Source organism: Podarcis filfolensis (genome assembly GCF_964270895.1).
Source record: "Podarcis filfolensis genome assembly, chromosome: 3".
NCBI classification, from domain to species: Eukaryota; Metazoa; Chordata; class Lepidosauria; order Squamata; family Lacertidae; genus Podarcis; species Podarcis filfolensis.
The window spans coordinates 37,937,821-37,960,548 of NC_139606.1; the positions used below are offsets into that span (position 1 = coordinate 37,937,821).

Here is a 22,728-nt window from a genome sequence, read left to right on the forward strand (position 1 = left end):
TTACCATGAAGTTGTTACAGTGAGTACCAGCACCTCTCTTTTTTTTGGTTAAAAAGTGCGACACTACTGTAAAAACTTCATGGTACCAGCAGCACCTTTTTCTAGAAAAGAAGCACTGGATGCAGGAATAACAATGTATGAAACTATCGTATCTATGTAAATAATTTTACAAGCTCATCTGCTTCATTCATCCATGTAAATATTTTGACTTCTTGTTACTCTGTCTTTCGGTACTAACAGCACAGTCTTATGGAAGTGTACTCAAAAGTAAGTCTTACTGAGTTCAATGAGACTTACTTCTAGGTCAGACTGTATATCAGCCTTACATCTACAGCTAAATTTCTCAGTGAACTCAAGTCATGCTGATACCAGGACCCAGGGCATGCAATATCATCTCAGCCTTGTTCCTTTTTTTCCAAATGCCTTGAGGGGGGTTTGTTGGATAAGGTTGTTTTTATAACCAGACCCTGCAATGACATCCAGCTCTTTGTTTCTAGGGAAACAAAGGTGAACGTGGATTTCCTGGGCTGCCTGGAGAAAAAGGTGATGAGGTAAAAACTCCTTCTGTTGCAATCGTAATTGTGTTTCCATTACTCAGATGTGAAGAGCCCTGCTAAGGTGTCCAATACCCATGGGCACCAATCCATTGAAGGGGCTTCTGAGAATGCGCCTGGTTAGCACCTCCCCCTGGATGGCAACACTTGCCCCAGCAATGACCACCACCAATGCACAGTTGACGTCAGTATGGATCCCTCTGTGAAGCTATGAATCACGGTTATTCAGGGTTTGCACTGTTAGCCTACTGTGTACAATGTCTATGGTGAGCACTGCAGAAATTGCCAGGGCAAGAGGGTGGGGACCAGAAGAGGCCCCTATGTGTTCTGTGGTGCCCACTACCTGCTACTGTTTTGCGAAGGTTAGGCAGGGGTGTGATTTCATTTAATTTGGTTGGAGTCAGAGCATAGGGCTTGTAGGTTTCATTAAATATCCTCATCTTTTGCCTCTGTCATTTGAGCGTAGGTGGTGTTGCTAAAATACGCGTTTCTGTGCTGCTCATTGAATACATGAACACCAACTGCTGGATGCACTTGGATTTGAGAAACAAATTTCCCTATACTGCCTCATGTATAAATATGACCTTGGTACTATTAATATAGATTTAAAGGCAGATTTGACAATGGCTCTGTGTTTTAAGGACAAATAGGCCAGCTACAGAAAGGGGCACAGCTTTGTTATGATGTGTTTGTTGGATCCTTTCTGCTCAGCAAATGCAGCAGGTAATTCCAGAGACCTGACTTCAAGCAACTCTTTAACAATACCTTACTGCTGAGAACCACGAGGCAACTGAGCAAGTAATAATCAAAAAGGCCAGTTTATAATTGGCATTTAGTCTTTTAAGAGACTCCAGAGCAAGTTCATTCTGGGCAAAACTTTTTATTGGTTCAGTGGGGTGCCATATGGATTCGTTCAGTTACTAAGCAAGAGTCCTACTGCTGTGCAGCTCATCAGCTCCTTAGGCGATCCGGCGCTTTTCAGTGGCTCTTACATTTTAGCAGTAGCTCTAGGTTAGTGCACTGTAAGTGGGTAAATTAATGCTACTTTCAGGAGATTACACTGCCAACAGTGATTTCATTAGTGGGTCTGAAAGGTACAAAGTTTCAGGAGCAACAAAGTGGGGTTGTACTTCAAGCCAATGTTGTAATGTATTGGGTTTCACAGAACTTTGGACAAACTTCACTGTCAGTTTCTTTTTAACAGGTGAGAGATATCCTAAAATGTAGCATCTATTGTAGTCTGTCTCTGAACCTATTTTTGCCCTATTTCTCTTTCTTTCTCTTAGCCTTTTGTTCTTGTTTTGGGGCTTATTCTCATCCAGGATAATAAAATATTTCCTTTTTACATTAGAGCAATTGCTATGGCTTGCACTGGTTTTTATGCTTTGTTGTGGCTGAAACAGAATGTTAGCCGGTGTGCCAAAATCTGGTGGCGCACACATAGCTTCTGCTTTTCTTTTTACTGTCATGCACAAACGCAGCATGTGGGAACCATGTACAAGCTCCAAATGCTGCTCAGCCAGTGGTCAGGAGTGATGGGATTTGTAGCCTAGGAACTTTTGGAGATCCACAGGTTCTCCATCCTTGCCGTAGACATGCAAAGTATGAGTACATATACTGTATAGGCAAAGGTTGCTTTACAACAAAGTAGTTTTGTTAGTGAAAGGATTTCCATTTGCACAACAGAACTTCCCCTCCCTCTCTTCTTTCCCCGTACCCTTCCCAAATCTGCTGCCTAGGTGGTGTGTGAGGAGAGGGAAAAGAGGGGAGGTTCCATTGCACAAACGTAAGTCCATAGAAAGGAATCTTAGAATCGAAGAGTTGGAAGGTACCAAGAGGGTCATCTGATCCTACCCCCTCAATGCAGGAATCTTGCCCACAGCCATACCTGGGTGGGTTTGAACCACCAATCATCTGGTTAACAACCAGACTTCATTGGATACAGCACCTAAAAAGCGTTCTGCAGAAATAATCCATCCTGCATACAGAGCATAATTGCATTACACACTTAAATTGATTTCACTATTTATTTGCAAGAATCTCTATACCACAACTTGGGGGGGGGGACTATCGTGGTGAAGAGGATAAAAGGAACAATAAAATTGCACTGTGTTGATATGTGGTTAATATACACCACATGAAACGTCCAGCCTTCCCCCAAAGAATCTTGTGAATTGTTGTTTGAGTACAGTCATACCTTGGATCCTGAACGCCTTGGTACTCGAACGTTTTGGCTCCCAAATGCCGCAAACCCAGAAGTGAGTGTTCTGGTTTGTGAATGTCTTTGGAACCCAAATGTCTGACAGGACTTCTGCAGTTTCCGATTGGCTGCAGGAGCTTCCTGCAGCCAATCAGAAGCCACACTTTGGTTTTCGAATGCTTAGGAAGTCGAGCGGACTTCCAAAACAGATTCCATTCAATTTACAAGGTACAACTGTATTCTCTGTTGCAGATCCTCAACCGCACCTCATAGAACTAAAATTCCAAAGGTTTTCTCGGAAGAGGGAAACACTGTCAAACTAGTCTGTCTGTCTTGACACTTCCTATTGTTTGTGAGGCAAAGTGTAAAAGTTGTATGGAACAGTTTAGTTATCACCCTCTGTGATGAAGCCAAATGTGTAGCTGTTTAAATCCATGCTAATAAATGTGCCATACTAGTAGATAGTCAAGTAAATCACTTTGAGAGCCTCTTGTGCGGCTATAAAATAGGATATAAGTATTCTTAAATAAATAAATTTCCAAAACATAAAACAGATCCCTGTTCACTGAGTCAAAGAGAAATAGATACTAGGTGATTACATGTTGTGCCCCAGATCCATGCTTTATTACTTTCTTCTTTATTAAAAAAAGCACTGATGTCAAAAGAAATCAATACTCTAGTTACATACCTTAGGTAACAGAGAGATACTTCAACTATCATCCATTATTGGCGGGTGGGGAAGCTGTTGATGTCCAGAAAAGGAAAAACAACAACAACAATCTAAGCAAATGTAAGACTAATCAAATGTATTTATTGTGTGACTTAATGAATAAATAAGCATTTAAAAGAAGAGCCTTCAAAATGAAAACAATTAAATGAGAAATGGAGAGGAGACTTGTGATGCGGTGGCATGATCCTTGTATTTTGCATAAAAAGAAAGCTCTCCCTACTATACAGATTTAGACTGTAATCTGAAACACACTTGCCTGGGAGAACATCCCAGTGAAAGCAATGGGGTTTGAGCAGACATGTGCAGGGTAGCACTGTTAACTATTCCAAGTAATCCCAGTGATTTAAATAGAATATGCTGTTTAACTACAAGAATGCTATTTGCAAGGATGTACATATTTTAGAAAAAAAGGTCAGTGGTTCCATATTTTCACAAATATAGAAATATGTATGTGTATCATCTTTTATTTTTATTCATTTCAGGGTCTTCAAGGTATTCCAGGACTTCCTGGTGTAGCAGGGCCTTCTGGACCTTCAGTAAGTCTGTGCACCATCCTTATCAATGAACTAATTGAGCACAGCATTGCTGCACCTGTTGATCAGGCTTTAACAGGAAGGGATTGTTCTAAGTTGAGTGAAAGGACATTTCCAGATGACCTGTTTATTGAGCATCCATCCTGATTTGTTTGCACAAACCTTGTGGGGGGGAATAGGCCACATAGGCTATTTATTGAGTTCCAATGCACTTTCTTCATCTCAAGAAGTCTGGAGGGTTGCAGGAGGTGAGGGGTGGACAGCTTGGTTGCACAACTTCAATTGTGCAACCCGAATACCACCTAAAAGTAACTACAGTCAGTGTAGCAAGACTGTTGTGTAGCAAGAGTCCTTGGTGGAAGAACCCAGGGCCAGTATTTCTTAGTTATATAAACCAGAGCTGGGCTAAAGCTTTAGAGAGCTTGTTAATCCAATTTAAACTCTTATACTCCAAAGAAGATAAGGAGATCTTCATGTGAAAGCAGACTTCCATGCATATCATTTGCTGGATTAGAAACACAGACATAAACTGGATACACATCAGAACACTGGTATCCTCTGCCCGCACTGCGTTGTTTCCAAATTGGCTGTGCATTCAAATGTGCATTTCCATTCATAGTCTGGGACAAGTAGATATGCGTAAATACCATTTTTATGCATGACCTCCACTAAATTAAGACATTTGTTTGCGCAGAATGCCTTAGCATTTAAGAGGGCAGGTAACCTTATGTGAGTTTCTAGTCCCATAGACATAGTTGATAAGTGATAGTCAGGCTGATTTTTGTTGCTATTCCTCCCCCAACCTGCTTCTTTTTCTGATTAAGGCCACAATTTTGTCTTCAGCAGACCTAATGGGTTTTGTACAACAGTAACTCATAAAACAATGCTGTCCTGAAAACTCAAATGTTAAAACTTCACATTATGTTGTGAAGAATCCCTGTTTTATGAATTGATCCTCCCCACCCCACCCCATTATATTTATTGTAAATATATGGATTGAATATGTGAAATAAGTCAAATGATGTATGGGCCTGTTTCAAATGTGACAAGAAACCGTGGTTTGTTGTGAGCATGAGTGATTCCTGCAATATCTCCTGCTCTTCCTCCTCCTCCTTTTCTGTCCTTCGTTCATGAGGGATAGAGATTAGAAGCTTCAGCGTGTTGTGCTGTCCAAATATGTTGAGCTGTGTTCGTTCAATCCATTGTTCTTATATCAGGAAAAGTTTATGGTTGCATCTGTAAGAAATGTTTGATTGCAACAACCATCTAAATATGAACTTTCTCCATCTCTCTGCCTCTCTCTTTTGCTCTTGAATGGGTGAGAAGAGGAGGGTAAAGACATAAGAGAGTTGCAGTTATCCAGATTGGGCCTCAGTAGCTTGTGATGCACTATGCTACTTAGGTAATGTGGATCACCAAGGGCTTGCTAAACCTCCTAAATAGGCTTCCTGTTTCAGACAATAAAGATCGGGCTGTCAGTCACTTGGCAGGCTACAATTCATAGCTGATGGGCCCCGTTTAGCTTGGTGAGTCATGCATTATACAGGCAGGTTGTAATTGTTATCACTTTCCTTTCCTTCATTGAGTTGTATTCAAACCAGCACAATGATGCTTGAGTAAGATGAATTCCCAGAGCTTCTCCCTAGTGCAGTTTCCAGTATGCATCAAAAAACCTTAAAAGCACTGAAGGGGAGCCTGAGATGTGGGATAGGAGGCTGCAGCTGGGTGGGGGAAATTGGATAGAGGCAGATTTCATGAGTGGTGTGCCTTGATCCACAGGATGGACTTTCAGATGCTGCTCTGGTGTTGGACGAGAAATACTCCCTTTGCATGAGCACCGTTGCATTTCAGCTGCACTGGATACAACCCCCTGTTCTTAATTTAGCAACTGTAATGAACAACATTTCAACATTGGAGTTGTCATTCGAGCATCAACAGTGGTTTCAGAAAGGATCAATATCAAATGGTTGTAGGTAGCTTACTGCAGGGCAGAGGGTGTAATCAGAAGCATAGCTTTCACCCATGATATATATATTTTGTAGTAAGCTTCACCCACCAGAGGCTCATCAGTAGGATATAGCAATTTATTAGAAGTATAATCTTGGACAAAGAAAAGTGAATCCATTTAAAATGACCTTCAAAAAGTACAACTTGCAGAATCTGACTAAAACAGTATTTTAACACACCCACACCCATATATATATATATATATATATATATATATATATATGGGAGACACATTTTATCGATCCCTGCCTATTGAGATCAAGCAGTCGCCTTCGTTGGACTCTTTTTGGCACCTGCTGAAACATTCTTGTTTAGAAATTTGAGCTCATTTAAACCTGTTTTAGTATTTACACTTTTGTATATTGTGAATTTTCATTGATTCTGTTGTTTTATCTTTTTGTCAATGGATTTGAGGTATTTTACAATCAAGCAGTGTATACATTTTATGAAATAAGTGAATGTAATAAAAAGTAAATAAATGTTTTTCAGGGGGCTGTCGGAAGACCTGGACACCCAGGCTCACCAGGGACAAAAGGTGAAAAGGTACGTTATCCCTTTACATATTATATTTACACTCCCCAAACCATTTTGTTTTTAGCCGACTGAACTTCTTTTTTCTCGTAGGCTGTTTAATGAAAACAATATCAGTACAGTCTTTATTTTGTTTAGATTGAATTTTTTTGAAATGCCAAGAGCGAAGGTTTCAGTAAGACATATCAGTCACATTGTACATAAATATATATTGTATTCTGATTTCATCTAGTTAAAGGCACAGATTTAGCCAGGTAGTGATTTGAGTTTGGCTGCATATTCACTTAGGGAGGAAATCAACACCAAGCCCCCCCCCCCCTTTTAAGGTTCTAAAACACAGGTGGGCTTACAAGAATCTTAGAGTTCTCGGAAGATTTCAGCATCAACAGCACCCCTGGGACCTCCCACATCCCATCTGCGGTTCTCATCTTTGTGTTAAGGAATTGAAGTTCAAGGCAACAGAAAACTGAGCTGCACAACGGAATGTTCTATATTATAGATAAATCAACATCAGTGCTACTTGCTGCAGAAAAACAGGAACAACAATGGACCACCTGTTTTTCTTCGATATGCTCCAAAGACAATTTTGTCAGCATGAATTGATGGTGGTTATTTTTTATATATAAAAAAATAAAATATTATCTTCAACAGGGTATTCTCATCCTTCCCCAGTCTTATTACTCTTTATAATAAGCTGTCAGCTAAATTCTGTGTTCTGCTAAGGAGCAGTCATAGATAGTACCTTGTAGCATTCACTAAGGGTTGTTATTGTGAACTCTGTCCCTGATGAAATTATGCAAGGAAAGGAATGGAAGGCATTTTATGTCCTTTAGCTGTGGTGACTCACATTGCATAGATAGGCACCAGGCATTCTGATTTATATGCAATCTTGAATTTTAAGTACAAGGGAACTAACATCTATGTTTGAAAGTACCTTTTTTGGGGGTTACTATTAAATATGGTTGTTGCTTACCTTGCTTTTACATACGTTCAAAAGAGATATTCATGGTGGGGTTTTTTATTGCACTTTAGGGAAACGAGGGTATTCCTGGAAAACCTGGACCTCCCGGACCACCCGTAAGTGAAATATATGATACTGTCAATAGCTGGGGGTCCTAAGCGTGTTTTTGCAGAAAAATTCTGTACCTCAACTGATTCCTGAGACTTGAAGCAGCGTAACTGATTTATTATGGCCTGAACCTCCATAGGAAAGGCTCTGTTTTCATGTTGATGCACCAGCTAGAATTTTGTGTGTGTGTTTGTGCTTCGTTAGAGATTAGAGTTTGTTATCCTTTCTTTTCTTCACTTTTTCAGGGTGTGCCGTACAATGAAGGAAATGGAATGAGCAGCCTATATAAACTACAGGTATTTTATGGTCTGTGGTCCTTGTATTCTGCAGTTGTAGTCACCTTGCATGGATTCAAACGCAGTGTTTCTCCCACTGTAGGGGGGTGCCAATGTTCCCACATACGCTGGTCCACCTGGGGCGCCTGTAAGTATTGCATTACTATAGTCTTTGATATGAATATAGTGTCTCAGTGATGACCTATGCGTATCTCCTCAGAAATAAGTCCCGCTGAATTCAACAGGACTTGCTCCCATGTAGGTGTGCACAAGATCGAAGCCTGAAACTACATTTCAGAAGTTGCACACAAATGCTTCTTTCTTTCTTTTGAACAACAAGCCTGGTAAAAGGAAACAGGGATAATTCATTTTACTAGTACAGACATGGTTTCCTTTATGATTTCCCTTTGTATTTTGGAGCAGCAAGGTCAACTGAAATACCCTTCCAGGTATTCTCAGGTTTCCATCTGGTCAATGCCTAAGGTGGAGACTGCCTGTGGACCTTGAGTCCCAGCGTGGAAGAAAGGAAAGATACAAACGTAATACAATAAATAAATAAAATTTATTTCTTTGTCTTTCAGGGCCCAAAAGGTGACACCGGAGCAGTGGTATGTAACTGGTTTAAATGTATCTTAAATATCTGATAGGATGGGTGTTCACTAATTCCGCCCCCCCAACCAGCCTAATTTCAAATTCATTTTCTAATTCAGAAGAAAAAAATTATTAGTATTTATTAGAACTCTGCTACCTATTTCTACCTATTAACTCAGGCTTGCTAGAGAGGTTAAAAGCAACAAAAAAGGCTTTTATGGGTATGTTCGTAGCAAAAGGAAGAACAAAGAAACAGTGGGGTCACTCAGAGGAGAAGATGGTGAAATGCAAACAGGGGACACAGAAAGGGCTGAACTCCTCAATGCCTTCTTTGCCTCAGTCTTCTCCGATAAAGAAAACAATGCCCGACCTGAAGAATTTGGAGCAAATGATTCAGCAGAGGAAACACAGCCCAGAATAACTAAGGAGATAGTACAAGAATACTTGGCTAGTCTAGATGTATTCAAGTCTCCAGGGCCAGATGAACTGCATCCAAGAGTATTAAAAGAACTGGCAGATGTGATTTCAGAACCACTGGCAGTCATCTTTGAGAATTCCTGGAGAACAGGCGAAGTCCCGGCAGACTGGAGGAGGGCAAATGTTGTCCCTATTTTCAAAAAGGGGAAAAGAGAGGACCCAAATAATTACCGCCCAGTCAGTCTGACATCAATACCAGGGAAGATTCTGGAGCAGATCATTAAGCAAACAGTCTGTGAGCACCTAGAAAGGAATGCTGTGATCACCAATAGTCAGCATGGATTTCTGAAAAATAAGTCATGTCAGACGAACCTGATCTCGTTTTTTGACAGAATTACAAGCCTGGTAGATGAAGGGAACGCAGTGGATGTAGCCTACCTTGATTTCAGCAAGGCATTTGACAAGGTGCCCCATGATATTCTTGTAAAGAAGCTGGTAAAATGCGGTCTTGACTATGCTACCACTCAGTGGATTTGTAACTGGCTGACTGACCGAACCCAAAGGGTGCTCATCAATGGTTCCTCTTCATCCTGGAGAAGGGTGACTAGTGGGGTGCCACAGGGTTCTGTCTTGGGCCCGGTCTTATTCAACATCTTTATCAACGACTTGGATGATGGACTCAAGGGCATCCTGATCAAATTTGCAGATGACACCAAACTGGGAGGGGTGGCTAACACCCCAGAGGACAGGATCACACTTCAAAACGACCTTGACAGATTAGAGAACTGGGCCAAAACAAACAAGATGAATTTTAACAGGGAGAAATGTAAAGTATTGCACTTGGGCAAAAAAAATGAGAGGCACAAATACAAGATGGGTGACACCTGGCTTGAGAGCAGTACATGTGAAAAGGATCTAGGAGTCTTGGTTGACCACAAACTTGACATGAGCCAACAGTGTGACGCGGCAGCTAAAAAAGCCAATGCAATTCTGGGCTGCATCAATAGGAGTATAGCATCTAGATCAAGGGAAGTAATAGTGCCACTGTATTCTGCTCTGGTCAGACCTCACCTGGAGTACTGTGTCCAGTTCTGGGCACCACAGTTCAAGAAGGACACTGACAAACTGGAACGTGTCCAGAGGAGGGCAACCAAAATGGTCAAAGGCCTGGAAACGATGCCTTATGAGGAACGGCTAAGGGAGCTGGGCATGTTTAGCCTGGAGAAGAGGAGGTTAAGGGGTGATATGATAGCCATGTTCAAATATATAAAAGGATGTCACATAGAGGAGGGAGAAAGGTTGTTTTCTGCTGCTCCAGAGAAGCGGACACGGAGCAATGGATCCAAACTACAAGAAAGAAGATTCCACCTAAACATTAGGAAGAACTTCCTGACAGTAAGAGCTGTTCGACAGTGGAATTTGCTGCCAAGGAGTGTGGTGGAGTCTCCTTCTTTGGAGGTCTTTAAACAGAGGCTTGACAACCATATGTCAGGAGTGCTCTGATGGTGTTTCCTGCTTGGCAGGGGGTTGGACTCGATGGCCCTTGTGGTCTCTTCCAACTCTATGATTCTATGATTCCTTTTGGTACAGTGAGGCTTAAATTTGTTTACAGAATGAAACAATACTTACTATTTTTAATTTCCACTTATTGAGAGGTATTATGTGAGGAAATTGAACAGAGCTGGGGGCTGGTGGATACATGATCCTCTTTATTGTGGTGTTTTTTGTTTTGTTTTGTTTCACTTTTTTTAACCTAATGCTACTTAACCTTGTTGCAACTCAGGTTAGATTTTACATCTGTAACTTGGAACCATAGCAACGTTAAGTATACACCCCAAAACTTCTATCTAGTAACATTGGTGATTTAAGAATGTAGCACTGCTTATTTGGTAGAAATAAGAAATAGGAAGGATGTCTGATGCACAGAGAGGGGTACTTACCTCAAACAGAGTTTTCCACTTCCAGTGAAAGGTCAGCAGGTTACTTCCCTAGTTATTCCAGCTGCAGGATTCAGCTAAGGTTCTCATTCAAGTTTCCCTTTGTTTGGGAGCTAGGAATTTCTTTCCTTTTCAACACCTGTACTTTCGAGCTTGGCAAGTATGCGAACCTCCCAAAAGGTTGCTGCCTGCCTTCGACAACCATACTTTTTACTGAGGGATATGCTCACAGGGTTCTTAAAATAAGTGTGTTATCCATTTTCCCAGCTGGCAGCACATACCCTCAGAGGCTTAGCACTCACTGAGGTGGTAAACAAGCATTTTTCAGGATGCAGGGGAGGGCTTTCATAAATGAATATTCCATACAAAAGAAGAAGAAGAAGGCTAGAGCCCTTTTCCTTGACAGGGAATTATTTGTATGGAAAAGCATTTACTCCTTGGAGCCTCTACCTGTAGTAGTACTGGCCAGACACTGATTTGCAGCCTCTGTGAGAAGTAGCTTTCTGTCACTGGATCGAAATCGGGTTTAAGAGCTGACCTTGATGAAGCACACTCATCAAATGATTCATCCATCCCTGACTAGGACTTTTAATCAAAACTGAAATGTTTATTCAGAAAATAAGCACAATCCGAATCTGGGAGCAATTTTTATTCTCAAGTCATTAGAACACTCAATAGGGTAAAAATTGCCACCTCCAAGTAAACAGCGTGGTTAGCAGCTTGTGAAATACTCTGAAATTGGATGCTTAACTTTATTTACTGAGGATGTAGAACTTTTCAGCAATAATCTTCTTTTTTCTTTACAAGGGAGAACCGGGTCCAATGGGACTGCCAGGATTAGAGGGACTTCCTGGAGAAAAGGTAGGATTTCAATAATTAAACCTGCCTGTTTCTTTTTACTACGTGTTTTCATGCATTCGTGATTGACACTGATCGCTGTTGAGAAGAAAGGGATAAATAAAGGTCACAGAGCTAGGTGTCCTTGAGCTTTTGTTTTAATTAAATCAAATTTAATAGTCTCCACACACAAAAAGCATAACATCCTTGAGCTTGAGATTATTGTTTGCGTGTGTGTTTCATTTGTATTTCCATGGGGGGGAAATCAGAGGCTATAATCTGTCTCAGTTCACATGTAATTCTAAGCCAAACAATCAGCTTATGGTTTGTCTGGACTCTGGAGCAAGTCAACTACAAGTCTGTTTTTGGATGACAAACGAAGCCAACCCATGGCTTAACCCTGCATAGATTGGCAGCAGGATAGCCAAAGTGAGATGAGAGTGCAGTGACCACAGTCTCCTCTCTGGAAATCCACATGTTCACGTGTTCATGCTAAGCTGTGGTTTGGCTTTGTGTTACATGCAAACTGGGTGAGTATTTACTGGGATTATTTGGCCTAGTACTCTTGAAACTCATTATGCCTTCTTGCCTCACATAGTCTCTCATGCACCTGATCAAGTATTTGGCCTTGAAATCAGATCTTTATTTTATTTTAATTTTTAATTTCTTAGGGAGACCGCGGACCAGCTGGTCCTCCAGGAGTTCCAGGAGTACCTGTAAGTATAGTCCTAAAGATGCTGTCTTAATATTGAAAAAAATAACGTTAATTGTACATGGAATAGGTGGTAAAGTTTGCTAGAAAGTGGCATGTATGAATTGGCGCAAACAGAGGCCTCCATTGTTGGGGAAATAATGGCTGCATTTGCATGTTTAATAAGCCAGGATATGCACAAACTGTGTGCACGCACACACAGTCCCTGTACTTACACTTTGCTTTGCTTTTTGCACAAGTGGTGAAACAAGGCCACAATTGACCGTGCCTCCCCGTTACATGTGAATCAGGAATTATGATTAATGATTTGCAAACAAGCCAAATTCTTAAGGCCACTTTATGGCATTTCACCTCAACAAATAGAGTGCAACTGCTTTTCCACTAACATTCGCTCCCCAAGTCACTCCCCCTTCCTCACTGTAAAGCTCCATGTGTGTTTGGAATCCTGGTGGGGAGAGAGTGGTGTGCTGGAAAATTTGGTGAAAAGATACAGTAAATGGAGAAAGGGTTAAGCATTGTGATCACCCAACACTTCCACTTCAAATCCCACTCTCAAAGCTCCAAAGCAACCATCAGCCTTTCATTACATGTATCTGTGTATAGCATATAATTAGGCACTTTAGGATATTAACATTCTGTGACCTTTATCCTTCTTTCCCTTGATCCATTTCCTTCCTAAGAGCCCTTCTTTCTTTGTTACTCCTCTCTGCCATTGTTCCTCAAGTCCCTGCCTCCATCACCTGCACCCATCACCACTTTTCATTCTCACATCAATTAAACCTCAGCCCTTCTCTATGTCACAAGTCATACCAGTGCAGGGGAGCAGATCACTGGCAGCTGGGTGGTAACACACCCAGTTTTGTGCTTAATTATATTTGTCCCAGGGGTGACCTTCATAAACCAGCGATTGAAAAAAACACAATATAAGCTGCTTCTGAAAATATTAGAATTTGAGAGAAATCCATTTTAGGGTATGGGCTAATTCTTTCTTAGAAGCCAGGCCCTGTCCAGTTTTGAAAGGTAATGTAACCTGAGAGTTGGTGTGGTAGCGGTGGCTTGTTTGTTTTTAGACTTTGTAAAATGGCATCCTCCCCGACATTTCGTAAGGCGGAAATGTGCACATGTGAGGTCATAGTGTTGCAAGTTTCTCTGACACTGCAAGCAGCTGCCAGCGAAGTGGAGGGTCAAATAACTGATTGTGGCATTACAGTGGTACCTCGGGTTACATACGCTTCAGGTTACAGACTCTGCTAACCCAAAAATAGTGCTTCAGGTTAAGAACTTTGCTTCAGGATGAGAACAGAAATCGTTCTCCGGTTGCGTGGCAGCAGCAGGAGGCCCTATTAGCTAAAGTGGTGCTTCAGGTTAAGAACAGTTTCAGGTTAAGTACGGACCTCCGGAACGAATTAAGTACTTAACCCGAGGTACCACTGTACAATTACCATAGGAGATGTTTTGGAGAAGCGAGAAGCATAAGACGCAGAGCTGTGGTTTTTAGCAGTGGCCGCACAGTGGCTGCAATGTATAGTTGCAACCTAAGTCTCTAGAACTGGGGTAGGGAACCAAGGGCTGCATTCCCTTAGGGGCAAATATTCAGGGGCCGCTTGCCAGTGGTAGCCGGGGGCCATGGGCTAAAGTGGGTGGAGCAATATATTACTTATGTTTATAGGCTGCATTCTAGACATATAAAAACCAGAGGTTTCTACACCGACACCATCTCTATATCTTGAATCCAGTCAAGGACACATTCCAGACAGGCAAAATATCTTGCAGAGAGTGCCGAGTCAGGCAAAAGCACTTGAGTAAGGTGTGTGGCCTGGGGGAGAGTCCCAAGAACTGAATAGAGGTGCTGCATTTGGCCCCCACACTTGAGGTGCCCCACCCCTCCTCTAGAAATTCTTTTAGAAACCCTCAAAAAGCTTTAGTGTAGATAAAAGTAAATCCACTGGCATTTTGATTTGCGTATTCATGGTCCAATGGGAAAGAAATGCATGATTTGTTATTTAAACAAAGAAACAAAAAAAAAACCTGCAGTCTCTGTTGAAAAAAGAGCCATTGAAGCTTTAGGATAATGAAGTAATTTTATGCAGATTAACTTATTACTCTTGGAAGAGCTCCCATGCAGTTCAGGAATTGCTTTTTAATTATGAAAGTGTATCATGATTTTTTTAAAAAAGGCAGCCAGTAGTTTATACAATTTTCATTAAGTGCTTTTGTGAACCCATTCAGTTTACTGTCTAGTGAAGAACAAAAGATACTAAATAGTTTAATTTTGGCAACCTCTCTAAAATAGTTAAATATCCTGAAAAAATAAGGTAATTTATCTACTCTGGTTAAGATTAAATTTATACACTGCCTCAGACATTAAAGATCAGTAGTGAAGCAGACCCTTAGGTTAACCACAAATGTTCATTCCTTGTGGGTTTCCCAGTGGATATGTCCAATGTCTTGCTCTATAGTAGAAATATTGTTAAGCATTCTGACAAGGATGCTCACATCAACCTTGTTATGCTTTTTAATAATCAAGTCCCATTAATACAAATATAGGTGCTACCCATTTGCACTTGACAACTTCCCTGTCTTGTTCCTTGTTGACTTCCGCCATGCAGATCACCTCACTAACTCCAGTGTCTTCTGCCTTTGGCATGTGACCAGACTTACTTCTCCAATTGGCATGTCCTCTCTCTCTCTCTCTCTGCTTTCTCTAAGAACTGCATTGTTTTGGAAATCTCTCTATTGTAGAATTCCTCTGCTCAAATCATCACCTGGTTGCTTTCAACATCTGCGTCTTGTTGCTTCTGTGGCCTCTCAGGCTGTTGAACACCTTTGGAGTAAACTCCCCATACATTGACAGCTGTCAAGGAGAAAGGGTCTTGCTTAGTTTTCTCTCTGAATTACTAACCTTTCATGGAGTTCTTTCTTGATAGTACAGTGGTACCTCAAGTTAAGAACATAATTCGTTCCGGAGGTCCGTTCTTAACCTGAAACTGTTCTTAACCTGAAGCAGCACTTTAGCTAATGGGGCCTCCTGCTGCCACCGCGCCGCCGGAGCACGATTTCTGTTCTCATCCTGAAGCAAAGTTCTTAACCCGAGGTACTATTTCTGGGTTAGCGGAGTCTGTAACCTGAAGCGTATGTAACTTGAAGCGTATGTAGCCCAAGGTACCACTGTATAAAGTAGGAAATAGTAACAATCTTACAGTGTAGCAGCTGTTCTCAGCCGGAGTGATGAGACATCCAATATGCTGGATATATCAAGCACAAGTCTTGGGGTCCTAGGTGGTTCCTCCTTTCCCTGCCCACACAGGACAGCACTTTCTCTTCTGCTTTTCTTCTTCAATGTTCTTTTGTTCTTATTCTCTCTTTATTCCTTCTTGGATTAGCACAACACTTTTTCTCGTGTCTCATTTCCCCCCCTCTTCCTCAAAAATAAAATGACATTCAAGTCCCTGAGAGGACCAGTGACATCATAATGCTTCATTATGATGTGAAATGTCACCAGCACCTGCAGTCAGTATGTAGTCATTTCCTTAAGTACCACTGATCTGAATTCTTCATTTTTCTCCTTTCACCCAAGTAGACGCTTTCAGGGTGGGAGGCTGTATTTGCCATCTGTCTCGAGTTTTGTCAGAACTCACAGGGTTGGCCCAAACATCTATCACGTGTTTCCCTTGGTTTTTGGTAGATGTAACTTGGCATATTGGGTATCTTATTCACCTCAGCTGGTAAGAACATTCACAGTGAATAGCCAGTGTTCCTTTTCATATTCTTAATAATCTTATTTTTCTTAATTTCCACAGGGAAAGCATGGTGCTCCAGGACCACCAGGGATACCTGGTGAACCAGTAAGTGCACGTACCTTTGAGTGCTTCTTTGCAGTACACTGGCATTCTTGTTTTTTTCAATTGTCGGAAATGTGTTATTCTTTTGTTACCTTTAGGGTGAAAGGGGCCCTGTTGGAGATATTGGCTTTCCTGGACCAGAAGGGCCAGCTGGAATACCAGTAAGTAATTCAGCATACTACATGCTAGTACAGAATTTCCCAAACTTGGATCTCCAGCTGTTTTTGAACTACAGTTCCCATCATTCCTGACCATTGGTCCTGCTAGCTAGGTATGATGGGAGTTGTATTCCAAAACCACCATTTTCCTTTCAGTGTGTCTCCATCCCCGTGTTATTCAAACTTCTTCCATTGTTTAAAACAGCCACTTTTTTCTTTTCAGTGTTTCTCCCTTCTCACTGTACTCAAACTTTTTCTCCCTCTTCTATTCCTCAACTGTCTCATGTGTGAGAGACAAAGAATGTGGAGCCCTCAATATGCCATAGTTTAACCTAAGATGTCATTTAACTGCCATTTTGCTTCATCCCTGCTTTATTCAAACTTCTGCCATTCTTTTAATCAACCACATTCCCCCCTCATTATCTCTCCCTTCTCACTCACATGCCAGTCATATACAAGATATGTGTAGCTTATAAGAGACCAAATGTATTTTGTAATAGAAAGATCATTATTATTTTTCCTAGGGCATCAATGGAAAGGATGGATTACCTGGCCCTCAGGTAGGAAAGCCATGGTTTGTTCAATCTGGGTTCTATGCAAATTATAATTCTTCTGCTTTGGGCCACAGTGGAAGATCAGTATCTAAACTCTCATAGCTAGAGGCTTGCATTCTTAAAACTGTCTTCCCTTTTCCAGGGTTTATTGGGTAAGCCTGGTGACAGAGGTCCCAAAGGAGAACGAGTAAGTTATATTTTTACATAGAGGTTTGGTTATTTGAATTTCATCAATTTTGTCAAGAACAGGGTGGTGCAGCATTTCAAATATTAGCAGCCTCTACTCTCAAATCATTAGCAGTATCTAGAATTATACTGTGGGTTCTTTGAATGTTAATCATTTGTAAGTATTTTGGACTGTTGATTAATTTGAATGGTTAGATTGCAAAGGTTTTAGCTTTGCTCCCACTCAATATTCTATCATAACTATTTAAACTCTAAACATGAATACCTTGTAGATTCAATTAGTCCAAAATTGTATCACAAGTCATAGGAGTCCTTGAACCTGAAGTCTCAATTATAGTTAGTAGCAAAGATTAAGCCAGTGGAAATCAAACTGATTTAGAGGTCAGATTGATTGGCATAAAGGTTTTCAACCTTTGCCTGTGATGCTTAATTTTCTCTCTGCCCTTTTCTCACCACGTCCATAGTTAGTTGCAAAATATGTACCATAATTTAAATGAGTCAAACATTTTATGAAATCATAATTCAGTACCACTTTTCAGGGGGCAAGTTGTCTTGCTTCTTTTCCCCACCCCACTTTATCTTCTTCTAATGTATATTTGCTGTACAGTTTGTGCTTTTGATGCACAGTTGAAGACTATGGAGAGGAAAGAAACATTTGTGGCCTTCATAGGAATCCTTCATTACGGCTGCAATTCTGCACTCAGTGGGACTTACTTCAGAATAGGCATGCATATGATTGCACAGTAAATGTCCAAAAGTATATAGTGGTACCTCGGGTTACATACGCTTCAGGTTACATACGCTTCAGGTTACACACTCTGCTAACCCAGAAATAGTGCTTCAGGTTAAGAACTTTGCTTCAGGATAAGAACAGAAATCGGGCTCCAGCGGCGTGGCAGCAGCAGGAGGCCCCATTAGATAAAGTGGTGCTTCAGGTTAAGAACAGTTTCAGGTTAAGAACGGACCTCCAGAACGAATTAAGTACTTAACCCGAGGTACCACTGTATTCACAAAGCTTTAGATTAACCCTTACAGCAGACTAGCAGTTCATTTTTAGGATGCAGTTCTTTACAACCAAAGAAAATGAGCAAGCAGATACAGATATGAAAACCATTACTGATTAGACTTCCAGTATTTGATTTATTTTTGCTCCTCAAGGAATTAAATCTTTGTTAATCATTTGCCCCGATGACAACTAAATAAGCTAATTATTTATCACCAAGGCTGTACATAACCCCTGAATAAGATTGTTATTTTTTCAAACCTGAACCCCTGTACATTATGGGAATGTCCATACCGCATGTTTCCTTATTACAGTGGTACCTCAGGTTAAGTACTTAATTCGTTCCAGAAGTCCGTTCTTAACCTGAAACTGTTCTTAACCTGAAGCAACACTTTAGCTAATGGGGCCTCCTGCTGCTGCCGCGCCGCCAGAGCACAATTTCTGTTCTCATCCTGAAGAAAAGTTCTTAACCCGAGGTACTATTTCTGGGTTAGCGGAGTCTGTAACCTGAAGTGTATGTAACCTGAAGCGTATGTAACCTGAGGTACCACTGTAGTTTGTTCCATGTATATTCTTTACATCAGATTTAGGAGACCTATAGCTCTCGAGATGATATGGGCTCCAACTACCAACCATCCGGCCCAGTCAGCATGGCCAGTGGTCAGGGATGAGATCAGCTGCAGCCTGCGAATATCTGGTGGGCCACAGGTTTCCCCATCCCTGTATTTTCATGGTCTCCCTTCACCCCAGTTTCTCATTAAAAAATTTCATTTGCTCTTCTGTTTCCTTTTCACTGTTATTTCCCTTTTTCATTTTGGGTGGGTGATCAGACATACAGCATTGGCCGCAACCCATTGTTCCCTGGACAGTTTTTATGGAGCGAAAAAGGCCACCCATATGTAACTCTAACATTTTGAGATTTATGTCCTGTACTGCATGCCACAGTAAGATTCTTGAAACGTGTGTATACTTATATGCACCTCATTTCAAGTCTTTCTCATGCTATTATCATATTTTGCTCACTATTAGATTTCCCATTAACTTCTTGGGCATCACTGCAGGGAGGTTTTTGATTAGGCGTGGCACTGCGGAAGCCATTCCTTTTTTTCCTGTCTTCCTCAAAAGACTGTACTGATTTTGAAAACCAACACTTGCCTATTATCATCTCTGAATTATCTACTTTAACTTCCTACATGCATTCGTTTTTATTTTTGCAGAGCTCAGATGTTACAGCAAGAGTGGAAATAGTATTGGCCTTTGCTTTTTCATCTAAAGCATCACAGCTTTCTATAAGGATCTTTGAGTGTTTTCTTTGCATATCGTGTTGCAGTTGAATGTGATCGTTTTCAGCGCTCTTAACTCAGCAATCAAGACAAGAAAGGGTCACATAGACAAAGGTGACAAAGCGTTGTCTCTGTTTTGCACAGGGGGATCAAGGCATACCAGGAGACAGGGGCCTGCAGGGCGAAAGAGGAAAGCCAGGCCTTCCAGGAGAGAAAGGGTCTGTAGGGCCCATGGGCCCCTCAGGGAACAAAGGGAATCCCGGATCGCCAGGGCATAAGGGCCCTCCAGGTTCACCAGGTGTCCCAGGCTTACCGGTAAGGTAATTGGCTCTTGAAGAGAAACACATGTTTCTAAGCACAAGTAAATTCAGCTAATTTTATAGTTGTTGCAATATTCTCCGTTAAACTATAATCTTTACAAATGTTTGTATAGGCGACGACCGTTTTAGGCGCATCCAATTGACACACAATCACTGATGCGCAGGTCCTTTTGGACCCGGAAGAGGGCAGAAGGGGGGTGGAAGGGAGCAGGGCTCTCTTATGCGTGCTCCGCTGCTGCTCACAGGGGCCAGGAATGGGACCCCCATGCAAAATGGGGCGAGGAACAGAACCTCCCACTGCCTGTACTGTTCCAAAGCTCTTAATGGACACTGAAAAACAAAATTCAAAATTCTGTTTGCCTTATTTTGATTGGACAACACCTATCCTTACTTTTCTTTCCATGTCTTTGCCAGGCTGACTCAGTTTCGTTTGAAGAAATGAAAAAATATATCAGACAAGAGGTCCTTAGAGTTTTTGAAGGTGAGGAAATGACGTATCAGAAAGCATGATGTCAAGAAAATGACTACAGTAGTAATATTTGCTTTCATCTGTGATTTATGTACCCATTGTACATAGCATTCGAAGGGGGGGGAGAGAATTCAGCTGCACTTATACAAGTAGTTTAAGTCCGCAGATTCTGATTAATTCGCCCACTGTGTACACTAATGGCCTTTAGATTGCTACAAAATAATTGTTATTATTTCCACCTAAATGAGTAAATGTTTCAATTAGCAGTTCAATGAGGAAAGGCCTTTGGTAGTGGTGCATCTGCTTTGCATGCAGAAACTCCCTAATTTAATCCATGGCCTCTCTAGGTGGGGCTGTGGGAAAATCCCTGCCTGAATGGAACCCCAGAGAGCTGTTGCTGGTCAATCTGGACATAACTGAGCTAGAGGAACCATTGGCCTGACTCTGTAGAAGGCAGCTTCCTATGAATGTCAGACAACAAAGGGCATGAAAGAGCATCATAAGGCACTTAGTAGACCAGACCCCTATGATTGTATTTTACCTCCAGGGGCAAACAGCAGCAGTGAAGAAGACAGTACAGAAGGGCAGATTACAATCTCTCTTCCCCAAACACCACTGTACCCAATTGAATTTCCGCCCCAACTCTGTGGCTGTTGTTAATGTCTTTAAACGTAACGTGATCCTAATCATGGATCTTCTTCTTCATGGCTAATTTGTCCCTGCAAAGGCAGATAGCACAGCCCCATATAGTTTATCCAGGGGTAGTCAACATGGTGCCCTCCAAAACTCAACCAACAGGGCCAGTGGTCAGGTATGGCCCAACATAGAGGGCACCATGTTGGCTAATTTTAATCTAGTGCTTTAAATGTTAGCACCAGAATCGAGTGCAGAAACCAGTGCTTTTTTCTGGGGGTACCCAGGGGTATGCAGTACAGGCACCTCCCCCCCCCCGAAGAACAGCTCTGGTGGAAACAATGTAATAACCAGTGCAACTTGTTCTCTGTGTCATCATCCCCCATTAATAATTTGGATCATTTGAATTTTGTGAACCACCTTCCAAGTTATCCCAGTATAGAGCACACATGACTGTAGTAGCCTAGACTGGCTGTTACCATGAGCATTGTGCTATGAAGGACTCTAAGAAATGGTAGCGCTACAGCAGGAGCCTTAGCCCTAAGCTGGAAAAATACGTCCTTGGCCAAGTGCTGCCATTTGAGCACCCTGGTATAATGACTAAATCCAGAAGCAATCCTAAACTGCAAGTCCAATCTTTTGTGGGCAGCACTGTCCTATCCAGAAACTAGAATATGTTGTGCACTTATTCCTGAAACAGGTGGTGCCAAAAAAAAGAGACTACTTCTCTTGTCTGTCTGTTTACTCACATTGAGTTCATTCACTAACCTCTTTAGGATCAGATGGATAAGGAACATAAATGGCCTGGTGTGCATATCTGTATGCCTGTGCTGAGTCAGGGTTGGGGAAGGAGAGGGTTCAATCAGCGTCAGGACACAAGGACAGGAGATGGTGGAAGTTCTGTGATGGGATCTCCCCCCCCTTTTTTTTTTAAATGACAAACACATCTGCATAGGTGTCAAACTTGGATCAAACCTTCGGTATTGGGGGAAGTATGGAGCTTAAACTCTATTCCCTAACCATTTTCCTGGTTGAAATTACCTCCTGAAGCTGCTGTTTACCCCATTGCATACATTGTACATAACTGTATGAACAGCACCAACGGTTTGGTTGTTCAGGAAACTGGAATGCCGTATTGCTTTTGAAATTGATGGATGTGTAATAATTTGAAGCTCAGACACTTTTAAAATATTTGGTTGAATGGAATGGCGATCCCTTGTTTTAAGTGTGCTCAGGCATCTAATGTAATTCATGCTTTTTGTTTGGTTTTTTATATATATAACTGAAGAGAGGATGGCTCAGTTTGTATCTCAGCTCAAATTGCCCGCTGCCATGCTTGCTTCCCAAACTCATGGGAAACCAGGTCTTCCAGGAAAAGATGGGCTACCTGGGCCACCCGGAGAACCTGGACCTCCAGGTAGGGCTTCCAAAACAAATGCCTTTCTATGTATTTTATTTTAAAAATATATCTTCAGAGTTGGGTGGACCTATATACATTTAGCTTCCTAATGATTAACTTTTAAATCCATACTACTGTTTTCCAGACTAGACCAATATATTAACACGTAGTAGGTGTGTGTTTTTGTATATTAAAAACTTCTAATCAATGCATAATAATCGTAATAACTTTTAACATTAGGATACTGATTCACACCTTTCCTAAACTTGCAGTACTCAGACCAAACATAGTAATGAGAGCATCATCTCACAAATCAGCTATTTGAGCTATAGAGTCTGTAGTCCTGTGGCTCCAATCTGTAAAATTTGAAAAATTAACGTATAAGAAGGAAATCTAAAACTTGAACTTTACAATGCATCATTCTTATTGCAAATCTAATTGTATTCACATTTTCATAATTAGATTTGCAACATATCTAGCATACATTC

The 22,728-nt window shown here is 41.3% G+C and overlaps 1 protein-coding gene across 8 annotated transcripts in view; it reads left to right on the top strand.

Moving 5' to 3' along the window:
- COL19A1 (collagen type XIX alpha 1 chain) overlaps positions 1-22,728 on the top strand; it is a 186,063-nt gene that overhangs the window by 148,936 nt on the left and 14,399 nt on the right. For all 8 annotated transcript variants that reach the window (XM_083607147.1, XM_083607148.1, XM_083607143.1 and 5 more), the window contains 16 exons: positions 498-551; positions 3,967-4,020; positions 6,514-6,567; positions 7,588-7,632; positions 7,870-7,920; positions 8,003-8,047; positions 8,481-8,507; positions 11,652-11,705; positions 12,353-12,397; positions 16,194-16,238; positions 16,334-16,396; positions 16,918-16,953; positions 17,090-17,134; positions 19,564-19,734; positions 20,154-20,220; positions 22,130-22,258. In XM_083607147.1, the coding sequence (XP_083463273.1) occupies positions 498-551; positions 3,967-4,020; positions 6,514-6,567; positions 7,588-7,632; positions 7,870-7,920; positions 8,003-8,047; positions 8,481-8,507; positions 11,652-11,705; positions 12,353-12,397; positions 16,194-16,238; positions 16,334-16,396; positions 16,918-16,953; positions 17,090-17,134; positions 19,564-19,734; positions 20,154-20,220; positions 22,130-22,258 (985 nt within the window). The remainder of the gene's footprint in view (positions 1-497; positions 552-3,966; positions 4,021-6,513; positions 6,568-7,587; positions 7,633-7,869; positions 7,921-8,002; positions 8,048-8,480; positions 8,508-11,651; positions 11,706-12,352; positions 12,398-16,193; positions 16,239-16,333; positions 16,397-16,917; positions 16,954-17,089; positions 17,135-19,563; positions 19,735-20,153; positions 20,221-22,129; positions 22,259-22,728) is intronic.